Below are 13731 nucleotides of genomic sequence, written 5' to 3' on the forward strand. Positions count from 1 at the left end.
CACTGGGGTTCCGGGCGCTGGGAAGCGGCCTTGGCTTCCCCTGACACTGGCCAGGCCGCGCTGCGGTGGGGGGGTGGGCGGGGGGACATGACAGCGTGTTTATAAAACCACCCACCACTACTTTTCAAGGACCAGGATTTTTTTTTCTCTCTCTCTCACCCTGGGACACAGTGGTTACTGTGCATGCGCTATACTGGCGCGGCGGCCAGCGGGCCACCTCTAATACATTTTTGAAATGATCTTGTGGGCCAAATATAATTATATCGCGGGCCAAATTTGGCCCGCGGGCCAGAGTTTGACATGTGTGCACTAGGCTATTGGATAACATGGAACATATCATCAAATAAGTTGGCCTTTATTTTTATGGTCAAGGATTTAGTTAAAAGTGCTGTCAATTAATAATTAACACAAGTAGAAAAAGAATACACAAACATGGAAAAAAACTGAATGCATGTATTGCACAGAATTAATCAATGCTGCAGTTCCTAATTGAAGATTTACTACAATGTTACCAAGAATGAAAGTGTTAGTACATGAGGAACAATTGTGGACTCTTGAACTGTACTCTTTGCAGTGAAAAAGGTTGAGGGGGGACCTTATAGAGGGAAGGCCTGAGCAGAGTAGATGTGGCAAGGATATTTCCCATGGTAGGGGATTCTAGGACAAGAAAGCATAATTTCTGGATATAAAAGCGTCAATTTACAACTGAGATGCAGAAAACTTCTTTACTCAGTTGAGAGTCTGTGGAACTTGTTGCCACAGGTGGATGTGGAAGCGAGGTCGTTGGGTGTATTTAAGACAGTATTTGATTAATCAGGGCATCAAGGGTTTTGGGGAGAAAGCCGGGAAGTGGGGTTGAATGGGAAGATAGATCAGCTCATGATTAGAATGGCAGAACAGACTCAGTGGGTCAATCGACCTTCTTCTGCTCCTATATCTTGTGATCAATCAAAACAAGTGACACAATCTAAAGCTCAACTAATAATGTGCTAAGAGCCCATCAACATGATAACAAGCATTCTAGCTCAATAAGCTAAAGTGCACATCACCAGGTATTGGACTCCAGTGTACGTTCTACATTCAGGAGGCATTTCTGATCCTCTTGCTCACTGTATTTACAGGAAAACAATGAATTGGTATAAATGATAAATACTGTATTTTACCCACCATGACTACCAGCCCCCTCACATCTCCATCGGGCACACAAAACTCAAAACGGTCAACCAGTTTACCTATCTCGGCTGCACCATTTCATCAGATGCAAGGATCGACAATGAGATAGACAACAGACTCGCCAAGGCAAATAGCGCCTTTGGAAGACTACACAAAAGAGTCTGGAAAAACAACCAACTGAAAAACCTCACAAAGATAAGCGTATACAGAGCCGTTGTCATACCCACATTCCTGTTCGGCTCCGAATCATGGGTCCTCTACCGACACCACCTACGGCTCCTAGAACGCTTCCACCAGCGTTGTCTCCGCTCCATCCTCAACATCCATTGGAGCGCTTACATCCCTAACGTCGAAGTACTCGAGATGGCAGAGGTCGACAGCATCGAGTCCACGCTGCTGAAGATCCAGCTGCGCTGGATGGGTCACGTCTCCAGAATGGAGGACCATCGCCTTCCCAAGATCGTGTTATATGGCGAGCTCTCCACTGGCCACCGTGACAGAGGTGCACCAAAGAAAAGGTACAAGGATTGCCTAAAGAAATCTCTTGGTGCCTGCCACATTGACCACCGCCAGTGGGCTGATAACGCCTCAAACCGTGCATCTTGGCGCCTCACAGTTTGGCGGGCAGCAACCTCCTTTGAAGAAGACCGCAGAGCCCACCTCACTGACAAAAGGCAAAGGAGGAAAAACCCAACACCCAACCCCAACCAACCAATTTTCCCCTGCAACCGCTGCAATCGTGTCTGCCTGTCCCGCATCGGACTTGTCAGCCACAAACGAGCCTGCAGCTGACGTGGACTTTTTACCCCCTCCATAAATCTTCGTCCGCGAAGCCAAGCCAAAGAAACAGAAAATAACGGGAGTGAATTTATCAATCCACTGTATCAGTGGCAACATGATAACACCTGGCAGTGATTTGCAGGAAATAATATTCGGTCATTCGTGTATGGTTGGTAGCATGAAGTAATTAAATTGCCATAACGTAGGATGATTGAAATAATTTGATAGTAAAGTATAAAGAGAAACAAGCACTGGGTTCAATCAGCATCCATGACCGACATATAAATGATGCCTGCACCAACAGGGCAGCTCTAGCTCCTGGAGACTTGCAAATGAAAAAACTGTCTTTTGTTAAGAGGACGGAAAGGTTTTGTTCTGCAGCTTTAGATTAAGGGGAGATGGGTGGTTTGTGAACCATTCTCAACCTTTTCTTGGCTATGGCTCACCTTGGACTCTGCTCAAAGTTTAATGGCCCCCTTCTCTGTGAAGCAGTCTCCTACCGACTATGTAAAGTACATACACAAAATATTTTTGTTATGCTAGGTGAAAAGAAAATAAGGCTTATACATGAATGTGCTGTGGCCCGCCCCCCCCAGGGATGGTGGCTTTAGGGCCCCCATTGAGAATAGCTGGTCAGCATTTTTGTCTTCTACCTTTCTACCCTTATGTAGCTATGAACCCTTACCTGTAAGCATGTGCTCCACACCTCCCCCCACCCCGTCCATCCTTCCTCTCTCCCTCCCAACTTTTTATTCAGGCACCTCCCTGCATTTGGCTCATACCTCGATGTAGGGCTCAAGCCCAAAATGTTGGTTATCCTTTAATTCCTATAAATGCTGCTTGACCTGCTGAGTTTCTCCAGCACTTTTGTGTATTTCACCCCAAAGAATACTGATTATTTATAGACCATGTTCCAGTTCTCATACTGGGATAATCAGGGCTTTATTCTTTCATCACCAGATTTAGAAGCAGCAAAATTTGACCAATCCAAAGGATCTCTTTAAAGTACAAGGAAACAGAACAGATAATTATTTTAAATAAGCGTCCATGTCATTATTAAGTATGTTTGTGAATGCTTTAACTTTGAAATTTTCTGTTTTAAACATTACAAATTTGTCACGTTAAGTGTAAATGTCAAGGAATAGAATGTTTCGCCTAAATAAATTAATTTACCATCATTATTTTGCTGCCTTGCGTAATTATAATCTCAGAAATGATAACACAATGGTTATTCAGAGAGTGTTGTGACATTTGTATCTTTCCTTAGAGGTGAGTGCAATGCTGTTACAGGGCCAATGACCAGGACCCAGGTTCAAATCCAACTCTGTCTGTAAGGAGTTTGTACTTCCTACCCGTGTCCACATGGGTTTCCTCCGGGGGTTCCGGTTCTTCCCACCATTCAAAATGTATTGGGGGTTGTAGGACAATTGGGTGTAAATGGCAGCATGGGCCTGTGGGCTGAAAGGGCCTGTTACCGTACAATATGTCCAAATTTACTAGTAAGGTAGGTAAGTTTAAAGAATCTTGTGCTTTCACTAAAATAGCACCATGTGACATGGTTTAACTGATGCAGTGAAGTTGATCGACTGCCTGATTTTACAGCTGCAGTACTTATATATCTACACATGCAACACATGCAGAACTTTTCCCATTACCAAAGAGTGCTGCTGTGTTAAGTACAGGTGCTCCTCAACTTATGATGGGATTAAGCAAACCCATCGTAAGTCCAAAAAAAAGTTGAGAAAAAATACCGCACCTACCATTTTTGATGGGTTGAGTATAGTGCACTTGTTCGCGTGATCGCTACAGAGACTCCAAGTGTAGTTGGGTCAACATCGTGACAGGGTATACTATATGATACTTTCGTGTAATGCCGCCATCGGCCAGCATCGTGAGAGAGTAGCGTATCACATATGGCAAGTGCAGGAACTGATTGGAATTTGTAATTGAAAGTACGGAAACAATTGAAACTTTGAAAAATCGAAGGTCAGACCATCGTAAGTAGGGGAGCACCTGTATGCATACAACAATGATATATTGTAGCTCCCATTATTGTAACACTACATATACCAGTTAAAGTGCCAGTACCACCTTGTCACTAAAAGGATGTAACACGAGATTGGAATGGTCTTTGAATGCCTGTACTTCAGGGAAACTTGCAATGGCAGCAAACCACTGTGCCAGTTCTTCCTACTCCTTTGGCCGAAGGAAAGTTGTAGAGCATGCACAAGCTAACACTGTGAAGCTAGGAAGCTTCAGGATTACAATGGTGCAAAACACAAATGTGCTGAAGAAACTCAGCAGGCCATGGGAAGTAAAGCGTAACCAACGTTTCAGGCCTAACCCTTACCATTGATTACCCTTTATTTCCTCTGGACGCTGCGTGACCTGCTGAGATTCTCCAGCACGTTTGAGTGTTACACCCGACACCAGCATCTGCAGACTTTCTTGTTTCATAATACAGTATATGATGATGATGACCTTATTTATCTTCAACTGCAACTGGAGTTTGGGCCCATGTGTAAACCTGTTTTTGAAGATGCAATAGACCTTCTCTCATTTGACTAAGACACGCCCTATGCTGTTTACAGTGTCTGTGGCCAATCTCAACATCATGCTACATGTCTTAGGGGCAAAATATATGATGCCAGAAAGGCCACAGTGAAGGTGCAAGCAGTAAATTGCAGATTTCCACAGAGCAAATTGGCAAACATTGCAATTTGAGTATTCGCCCTTTTAACTAGGATAGGTTTAATGGAAGCGGCATTATTGGTAATAAAAGCAGTAAAGCTCTCCATCTGGTTGGAGAGTGACCAGATAGAAAATTAGGTGTTACTCCTCCAATTTACGAGTGGTCTTGGTTTGATAGTACGAGGCCATGGACAGACATTTCAATGCAGGTGTGGAGTGCAGAATTGTAATGGTTTGCCACTGGGAGATACTCCTGTAAACTGGAGAAGCATTCTCCAACTGGATGGCATTAACAGTGACTTCTCCGGTTTCTGATCTCCCTCTCTTTCCCATCCCTCAGTCTCATTTCCTCCAGCTCTCCACCCCCTTCCTTCTCCATTCACAGAGCCATCTCCCTACCCCTGTTTGCTGGTGTGCTGTCCCTCCCTCACCTTGGCTGGGGATCTGTCCTCCTCTCCCAGTCCCTCCCAGCTGAAAATTACCATCTTTCACTGGTTCCCAGTCCAACCAAAACAACAACACAGGACAAAGTGAGGCTGACACACAGTCACAGTTCTGCAATTACTGATACATTTATTTAAAAAGGTTATGACTGACTGTTTTATTTTGAAGAAACACTGCAGGTAGAGGATGATTTTGTACTGACCACACAGTTTTAAATAATTAAGCATACGAGTCTGCAGATGCTCGGGTCGAGTGCAAAAGAACCATAGAACATTACAGTATAGTAGAAGGGCCAAAGGGCCTTTTTCCTCTGTGCTGAACTATTATTCTTCCTAGTCCCACTGACCTACTCCCAGTCCATATTCCTCCATACCCCTCCCATCCAAGTACCTGTCCAATATTTTCTTGAATATTAAAACTGAACCTTCATTCACCACATCTGCCAGCTCATTCCACACTCCCATAACTCTGTCTTGAGAAATTCCCCCTAATGTTCCTCCTAAACATTCTTTTTTACAGTTAACCCATGTCCTCTGGTTTGTATCCCACCTAACCTCAGTGGAAAAAGCCAACTTGCATTTACTCTATCTATATCCATCATAATTTTGTATACCTCTATCAAATCTCCCCTCTTTCTTATACTTTCCAAGGAACAAAGTCCTACTCAGTTCCACAAGTCCCAGCAACATTCTAGTAAATCTTCTCTGCACTCTTTCCATCTTTCCTGTAGTTAGGTGACCTAAGCAGCACACAATACTCCAAATTTAACCTCACCAATGTCTTATACAAATTTATCATAACATCCCAACTCCTATATTCAACACTTTGATTTATTAAGGCCAATGTGCCAAAAGCTCTCTTTATGACTATCTACCAGTGACTTTTGGGGAATTATGTATCTGTATTCCCAGATCCCTCTGTTCCACTGCACTCCTCAGTGCCCTACCATTTACTGTGCATGTCCTACCTTGGTTTGACCTACCAAAGTGTAATGCTTTGCACTTGTCTGTTTTAAATTCTATCTTCCATTTTGCAGCCCATTTGCCACCTGGTCCAGATCCCTCTGCAATCTTTGAAAGCTTTCCTCACTATCAAGTCCAATCTTTGTGTCATCTGCAAACTTTCTGATTCTCTAGATCATTTATATAAATGACAGACAACAATAGACCCAGTTCCAATCCTTGAGACAAAACCACAAGTCAGGCCTCCAGACAGAGGGGCAATCATCTACCACTAGTCCCTGACTCCACCCGTATAACCAATGTCTAATCTAGTTTACTACCTCACCATGAAAACTGAGTGACTGAACTTTCCTGATTAATCTGAAGACTCGTGAAAATTACAGGTGCAGTGGTTGCATCGCTGTCTGGTTACGGAGGTGTCAACGCTCAGGACTGAGCGTTATTAATGGCCTGAGACATCACAGGCACCAGTCTTCACTCCATCAAGGACATCTATATGAGGCAGTGTCTTAAGAAAACAGCCTCTATCCACAAGGACCCCTATCACCCACGCCATGCCCTCTCACTCTGCTACCATTGGGGAAAAGATAAAGGAGCCTGAAGACGAACACCCAGTGACACAAGGACAGTTTATTTCCCTCTGTCATCAGATTTCTGTATGAAGAACAAACCACAGACACTTCCTCACTTTGTATTTTTCTTTTACTATTTTATTTATTTTGAAAAGTGGTTTATAGAAATGTTTGCACCGTGATACCACAAAACAATGAATTTCATGACCTGTTCATGTCAGTAAATTCAATTTGTTACGAAAGTCCTTCTAGACAGCATCCACAGCTTTTTCTTCATCATCTTCCAAAATGTCTGCCTTCTTCCACAAACGTGGTTTCCCCTCCATGACAATCAATTCAGCTCTCACCCGCATCCCTTCCATTTCCCACTCATTTGCACTGGCCTCCTCTGCCCTCAGATGCAACAAACATAGAATCTCCCTCATGCTCACCTACCACCATACCAGCCTCTGCATCCAACACATTATCTGCCAGAATTTATGGCACTTACTACAGGATCCCACCCCCAGACATATTTTTCCTCCTCCCCTCTCAGCCTTCCACAGAGACGACTCCCTCCGTGATTCCCTTGTGCACTCATCCCTCCCCACTTATTGCTCCCCCGAGCACCTTACCCTGTTGCTGCAGGAGGTGCAACACTTGCACCCACACTTCCTCCCTCACTATATCCAGGGCTCCAAAATTGCCTTTCAAGTGAAGCGGCACTTCATTATTCGCAGAACTAATTTACTCCATTGGGTGATTCCTTTCTGGTGTTTTCTACATCAGAGAGACCTATCGCAGATTGTGAGATTGCTTCTCTGAGCACCTCCTCTCCATCGCAACAGTGACCTCCCAGTAGCCAATTCTATCACACTCCCAGACCCACGTCTGTTCATGGCCTGATGTACTATCCCACCCTGACCATCTGCAGATTGGAGGGACAACACCTTAGTTTCCGTCTGGGCACTCTCCAGCCAAATGGCATTAACTTTCGCACTGCCAACCCTCTTAGGAAGCAGGTAAACATACCAGGTATGCTGCACTCAGATGGCTTTCACACTGTACCATGATTTTCCTGGTTAATTGGCAACCTGGAATTTAAGGGGATCCCACCTCCAGCATTGACAATGTGAGAGCAGGCTGTTCTTTCACATCGCCAGCAAGGCGATTAGTGAGTTAACTCGGCTGGGCTCTGACACTAGCCCCCTTCGACACTAGCCCCCACCCTCGCTCTGCCAGGGTTCAAACCGCGCGATTACTGCGCACGGACTCGGTAAATTACCCGGTGCAACCCACACGTCATATCAGCAGTGTGAACTTCTCTGCTTTCTGCTAAATTTGCTCGCCTTTCCTTGCCCATCCCCCCTTTTCCGGTCTTTCCAGTTCTCCCCTCCACTCCCCACCCAGGCATTCTTCTTCCCCCTCATTGCTGCTGTCCCCTCCCTCCTTTCTCCACCTACCATCTTTACCACCCACCCTTCCTTTTCATTCCAAAGCCTGCTGGCATTTTCTCATACCTTTGCTACATAAAGGACCTGCTGAGCTGGGCCAGCATTTTGTGTTCTTACTTCAACCACAGATTTTCATTCATCCTGGCAACCTCCTCCAAAAACCCTATAAGATTGGGCCTACCACGCACAAAGCCAAGTTGACCATCCCTGATCACTCCATACATGATGGAGCTGTTAGACACAAAACCCATCCTTTAACAGGGGCCATGACAACCATCACATCTGGGTCATTTAAAACTTTCTTAAACCCGCCAAATATTATGGCGTTGGCTCAGCAACAGGATCAGCAAATATGAGGTATTAGAAAAGAAAGGCCGCATCCTCCCTACCTCCAAGGCGCCGGCCCGGGAATTTCCGAACATCCCCGAACTTGAAGCGGGCACCTTCGGCAAACGACGAAGATTGCCGAAGATTCCCGAGGCACCTCGCCGTCACCGCGGACGAGTCAGTCTATTGGCCAGTTGCGCGGCAGCGCCTTCCCTCAGGTTCGCTGACCATGACGTCAGACGATCAGCCCCGCCCCGCTGATCCCACCTTTCAAACGCCTCTCCCACGGGGCGCATGCGCCTTGCGGATGTTTGTCGGCGAGGGCTGCTCGAGGGGAAGCGGCGGGGTGGTGAGAGGTGCAGTCCTGCTCGACCCTGAGACTCCTTCCTCCCTCCCCCCTACCACCCTCCCCACCCACTCGTCATGTACCGGTACCTCGGGGAGCTGCTGGCCCGCGGGGCCGCCGCCGACGGCGGGGTGCAGCGCCTGGGCGGCCCGGCCTCCCTGCTCCGGTACCAGCGGTACTCGAGCGAGCCGGCGGCGGCCGCCGGCCAACAGGACGACCCCAACTTCTTCAACATGGTGGAAGGCTTCTTCGACCGCGGCGCCAAGATCGTGGAGGACAAGCTGGTGGAAGACCTGCGGACCCGCGAGTCGGACGAGCAGAAGCACAAGCGGGTGAGGGGCATCCTGAAGATCATCAAGCCCTGCAACCACGTCCTGTCTATCTCCTTCCCCATCAAGAGGGACAACGGCGAGTGGGAAGTGATTGAGGGCTACCGAGCCCAGCATAGCCAACACCGGATGCCCTGCAAAGGAGGTAAGGCACTGGAATGTCTGCAGAAATCTCGGCCACCCTCTTGTTACAGGGAGGGGTCAACATCCCTTAAGGTCAGAAGCATCCACGGAAGGAAATGGATCGAAATCCTCAAGTAGGGTTTCCACCCAAATATTTCCTCGACTGTTGCCTGACCTGCTGAGTTCCACTAGTTCCAGTGGTTGTTAAGACTTGATGAGCTCCACTAGTTCCAGTGGTTGTTAAGACTTGATGAGCTCCACTAGTTCCACTAGTTGTTAAGACTTGATGAGTTCCACTAGTTGTTAAGACTTGATGAGTTCCACTAGTTGTTAAGACTTGATGAGTTCCACTAGTTGTTAAGACTTGATGAGTTCCACTAGTTGTTAAGACTTGATGAGTTCCACTAGTTGTTAAGACTTGATGAGTTCCACTAGTTGTTAAGACTTGATGAGTTCCACTAGTTACAGCGGTTCTCTGGACTCGATGTGTTCCGCTAGTTACGGCGGTTCTCCGGACTCGATTAATTCTGCTAGTTACGGCGGTTCTCTGGACACAATGAGTTCCACTAGTTACGGCAGTCCCTGGACTCGATGAGTTCCACTAGTTACGAGGGTTCTCTGGAGTCGATGAGTTCCGCTAGTGACGGCGGTTCTCCGGACTCGACGAGTTCCGCTAGTTACGGCAGATCTCCGGACTCGACGAGTTCCGCTAGTGACGGCGGTTCTCCGGACTCGATGAGTTCCGCTAGTGACGGCGGTTCTCCGGACTCAATGAGTTCCACTAGTGACAGTGGTTCTCCGGACTCGACGAGTTCCGCTAGTTATGGCGGTTCTCCGGACTCGACGAGTTCCGCTAGTTACGGCGGATCTCTGGACTCGATGAGTTCCGCTAGTGACGGCGGTTCTCCGGGCTCGACGAGTTCCGCTAGTTACAGCGGATCTCTGGACTCGATAAGTTCCGCTAGTGATGGCGGTTCTCCGGGCTTTGAGTTCTGCTGGTTAATGGCGGTTCTCCGGACTTGGATGAAAAAGCGTGTGACTGAAGGTCGTATGTGAGTGGGGAATAATGGTTGAGAACCACATCACTAGTAGTTTAAAAACACTGCTGGAGAAACTCAGCAGGTCAAAGTACTTTATATAGAATTTATTTTCATGAGCATATCATGAAATTCATTTTGCGGTAGCCTCACGTGCAAATATTATAAACCTTACCAAATGAATAAAATTAGTGCAAGGAAAAGTTTATTCTTCATTCAGAAATCTGATGGCAGAGGAGAAGAAACTGTCCTTGTGCTGCTGAGTGCTCGTCTTCAAGCTCCTGTACCTTTCTCCTATAGTCGTGATGTCGCAGGCCAAGTTACTAACCCTCTGGAGTCTTTTCCTGTCCAGAAAATTGGCACTTCTATACAATAGAGTGATGCAACAAGCCAGAATCCTCTCCATGGTACACCTCTAGAAATTCTTGAGCATCTTTGGTGACATACCAAATCTCCTCAAACTCCTTACAAAGTAGTCATTGGTGAGCTGCTTTTGAGATTGCATTTACATGAATGGTCCAGGATAGATCCACAGAGATTTTAACACCCTGGAATTTGAAGTTCTTGACCCTCTCCACTGCTAACTTGTCAATAAGGACTGGTTCGTGTTTTCCTGACTTCCTCCTGAAGTCCACAATCATCTCCCTGGCTTTACTAACATTGAATGCAAGGTTGTTGATGTGAAACCACTCAACTAGCTAATCTAATCTATCTTTATATTGCAAAGATAAAGATACATAACACAAGTTTCAGGTTTAGCCTTTCTTTAAATACTTTGTAAAAGATAATTGTGTATCTTTATCTTTGCAAGATAAAGTATACTTTTTGACCTGCTGAGTTTCTCCAGCATTGTATTTTTACTTCAATTGCAGTGTCTGAAGACTTTCGTCTTTTACTCCACTGGTAGTTTGTATGAGTGATTGTCATTGTTAATGACGCAACCCCCTTTCACACTTGCCAGTGATCCCAGAAATCAAATCCCAATTGGCTTTAAAGTGGCAAGTGTGAAAGCAAAATCTGCTCAATGCCAGCATCAGATGATGTAATCTCACGCCGGGTATTACCAGCCTTGACCCCAATACAATCCTTGGTGTCTGCGAATGTCATTGTTGAGATCAGGCGAGTGTGAAATGGCATTTGCATTGTAGGCCCTTCCTATTAAAGGTAGAACAGACAAACGCAGGGAATAAACCCTAGCAAATATGAAAATATTCAGTTAGGAGTGGTGTAGTGTGATAGGGCAAACCCCCATTCCTATCCCGGGACCCTGAATGGCTGATTTTCTGGGATGCAAGTGTGAAAGGGGCTAGAGATGTTTGGGTGGATGACCAGATCTGAGGGTGGCTTTAAGGGATGTGTTGCAGAATAGAAAGGGGATGTTAAGATGCATTGACAACTGATTGTCAATAGTAGTGATTTTATTTTTAAGATGTGTGAGAGGTCAGAATTGAATGAGAGAAGATATTTTGGAAGTTATAAAGCTGAAGGAAATAGGGGAAAATGAAAGTGAGGGCTATGTGGGAATTTCAAAACGAGTACAAACTTTGCCACACAGTTTTGTTTAACTGGGTTATTATGAACTTGAGGATTATGGCTGAATAAACCCCAAATTAAACCTCAGGCAGAAAACTTTTGGATAATTTGTGTGGGTAGAACAAGGGAAATCGGCCAGTGTGTTTGAAGTGTCAAATTTAGAAGTAGCAAAGTAATGGACGAGGATTTTGACCGTGAATGAGTTGAGGCAGAGGTAGTGTTATGAAAATGTGCAGTCATGTGGTTTGAAGCAAAGCTCATTTTAAGGTGAAATAGACGTTCAGGCTCATCGTCAAAGAGACATTAGAAATCATGAAACAGGGGCTAAGGATTGGAAAGAATCAAGACTGCTTTTTTTTCTGTGGTTGGAGGGAATTTCAACTCAGCCAGCACACTTGACGATTTGAAGACCAGAGGTGTTCAGATTTTGAGGGAGAACTAGCTGTTAATGATTGTGTTGAAACTGATAGTTTTATGACAATTCACAGGGAAAAATGTAGTTGACAAAAATAGAATCTTCGGGGCAGTTGAGAGGCTTGTAGGCAAAAGAACAAACTCAGTAAAAACACAGAAATGCTGGAGGAACTCAGCTGGTCTCGCAGAGTTTTAGGCCTGACAGAGTCCGCTCAAAACAAAATCTGCCAGGTGCAAGGAGGTGGGGTTCCTTAGGGGCCGAGTTGAGGTACTGGAGCTCCAACTAGATGACCTTAGGCTCACCAGAGAGTGTGAGGAGGTTGGTGACAAGACCATAAACATTTCCACAGGACATACCTGCAGGGGATGTAATGAGACACAAGCATTTAGGAAAAAAATTAAAGAAATGGAGATGCAGCTAGATGATCTGAGGCTAATCAGAGAGAGCGAGGAATTTATTGATTCAACACTCAGGGAAGTGCTTACCCCTGGATTGGGGGGGTCAGGAAAGTGGACTACTGTCAGGAGTGGGGCAAAAGTTGCTAGCTCTGTGGAGAGCACCCCAGTGGCTACAGATCTTAGCAACGAATATACAGTATTGGATGAAGTAGGGGAAGATAACCTGCCAGAGGTAGCGCCAAAGGAGACAGTGGTACGGAAGGAGAAGAAGGGGAACAAGGTGGTCATTGGGGACTCCATCGTTAGGGGAACGGACAGAAGATTCTGCGAACCTGACAAGTGTTCCCGTATGGTGTGTTGCCTCCCAGGAGCCAGGGTACGTGACGTCTCGGATAGGGTTCAGAGTATCCTGGGGGGGGGGAAGGAGACCGGCCAGAGGTCCTGATACACGTGGGCACAAATGACGTAGATAGATTGAAGGAGGAGATCCTGAAGAGAGACTACCGTGAGCTCGGAAGGAGGTTGAGAAGCAGGACCTCCAGGATTGTAATCTCGGGGCTGCTTCCTGTACTGTGCGAGGGTGGGGGCTAGAATAATAAAATCAAGAGGTTAAACGTGTGGCTGAGGGAATGGTGCAGAGTGCAGGGATTCAGGTTCATTGACCATTGGGATCTCTTCTGGAGAAGACGGGACCTATACAGGAGGGATGGTTTACACCTGAATGCGAAGGGGGCCAATATACTGGCAGTTAGGTTTAATAAAGCTGTCGGAGCTGATTTAAACTAATTTGGCAGGGGGAAGGGAACAGGACTGATAGGGAAGTAGATAGGAGAGAGAATATAGGGGTGGTTCCGATAGACGGTGAAACAATAAGGAATAAGGGAGCTAAAAGTGATAGGAGAATAAGAACGAATGCACCAAGAACCAAGGTGGAGGGAGAAAGGAGGTATGGCATCAAGGTATTGTGTATGAATGCAAGGAGTGTAAGGAATAAAATGGATGAGCTTGAGGCGCAAATGGCGATGGGAGGTTATGACATTGTCGGAATAACGGAGACATGGCTACGGGAAGGGCAGGATTGGGAAATAAATGTTCCAGGGTACACGTCCTTTAGAAAGGACAGAAAGTTAAGAAGAGGAGGTGGGGTAGCTCTGTTGGTAAGAAATGA

The 13731-nt window shown here is 46.0% G+C and overlaps 2 protein-coding genes across 3 annotated transcripts in view; one reads left to right on the top strand and one right to left on the bottom strand.

Annotated features, from left to right (window-relative positions):
* Window positions 1–8493, bottom strand: part of shld2 (shieldin complex subunit 2) — a 70245-nt gene extending 61752 nt beyond the window's left edge. For both annotated transcript variants that reach the window (XM_069885730.1, XM_069885729.1), the window contains exon 1: window positions 8445–8493. The gene's annotated coding sequence lies outside the window, so the exon portion shown is untranslated. The remainder of the gene's footprint in view (window positions 1–8444) is intronic.
* A 173-nt stretch (window positions 8494–8666) lies between these two features.
* Window positions 8667–13731, top strand: part of glud1a (glutamate dehydrogenase 1a) — a 77107-nt gene continuing 72042 nt past the window's right edge. The window contains exon 1 of the mRNA XM_069885737.1: window positions 8667–9202. Within this exon, the coding sequence (XP_069741838.1) occupies window positions 8806–9202 (397 nt within the window). The 5' untranslated portion in view covers window positions 8667–8805. The remainder of the gene's footprint in view (window positions 9203–13731) is intronic.

This window comes from Narcine bancroftii, chromosome 6, assembly GCF_036971445.1.
Source record: "Narcine bancroftii isolate sNarBan1 chromosome 6, sNarBan1.hap1, whole genome shotgun sequence".
Taxonomy (NCBI): Eukaryota; Metazoa; Chordata; class Chondrichthyes; order Torpediniformes; family Narcinidae; genus Narcine; species Narcine bancroftii.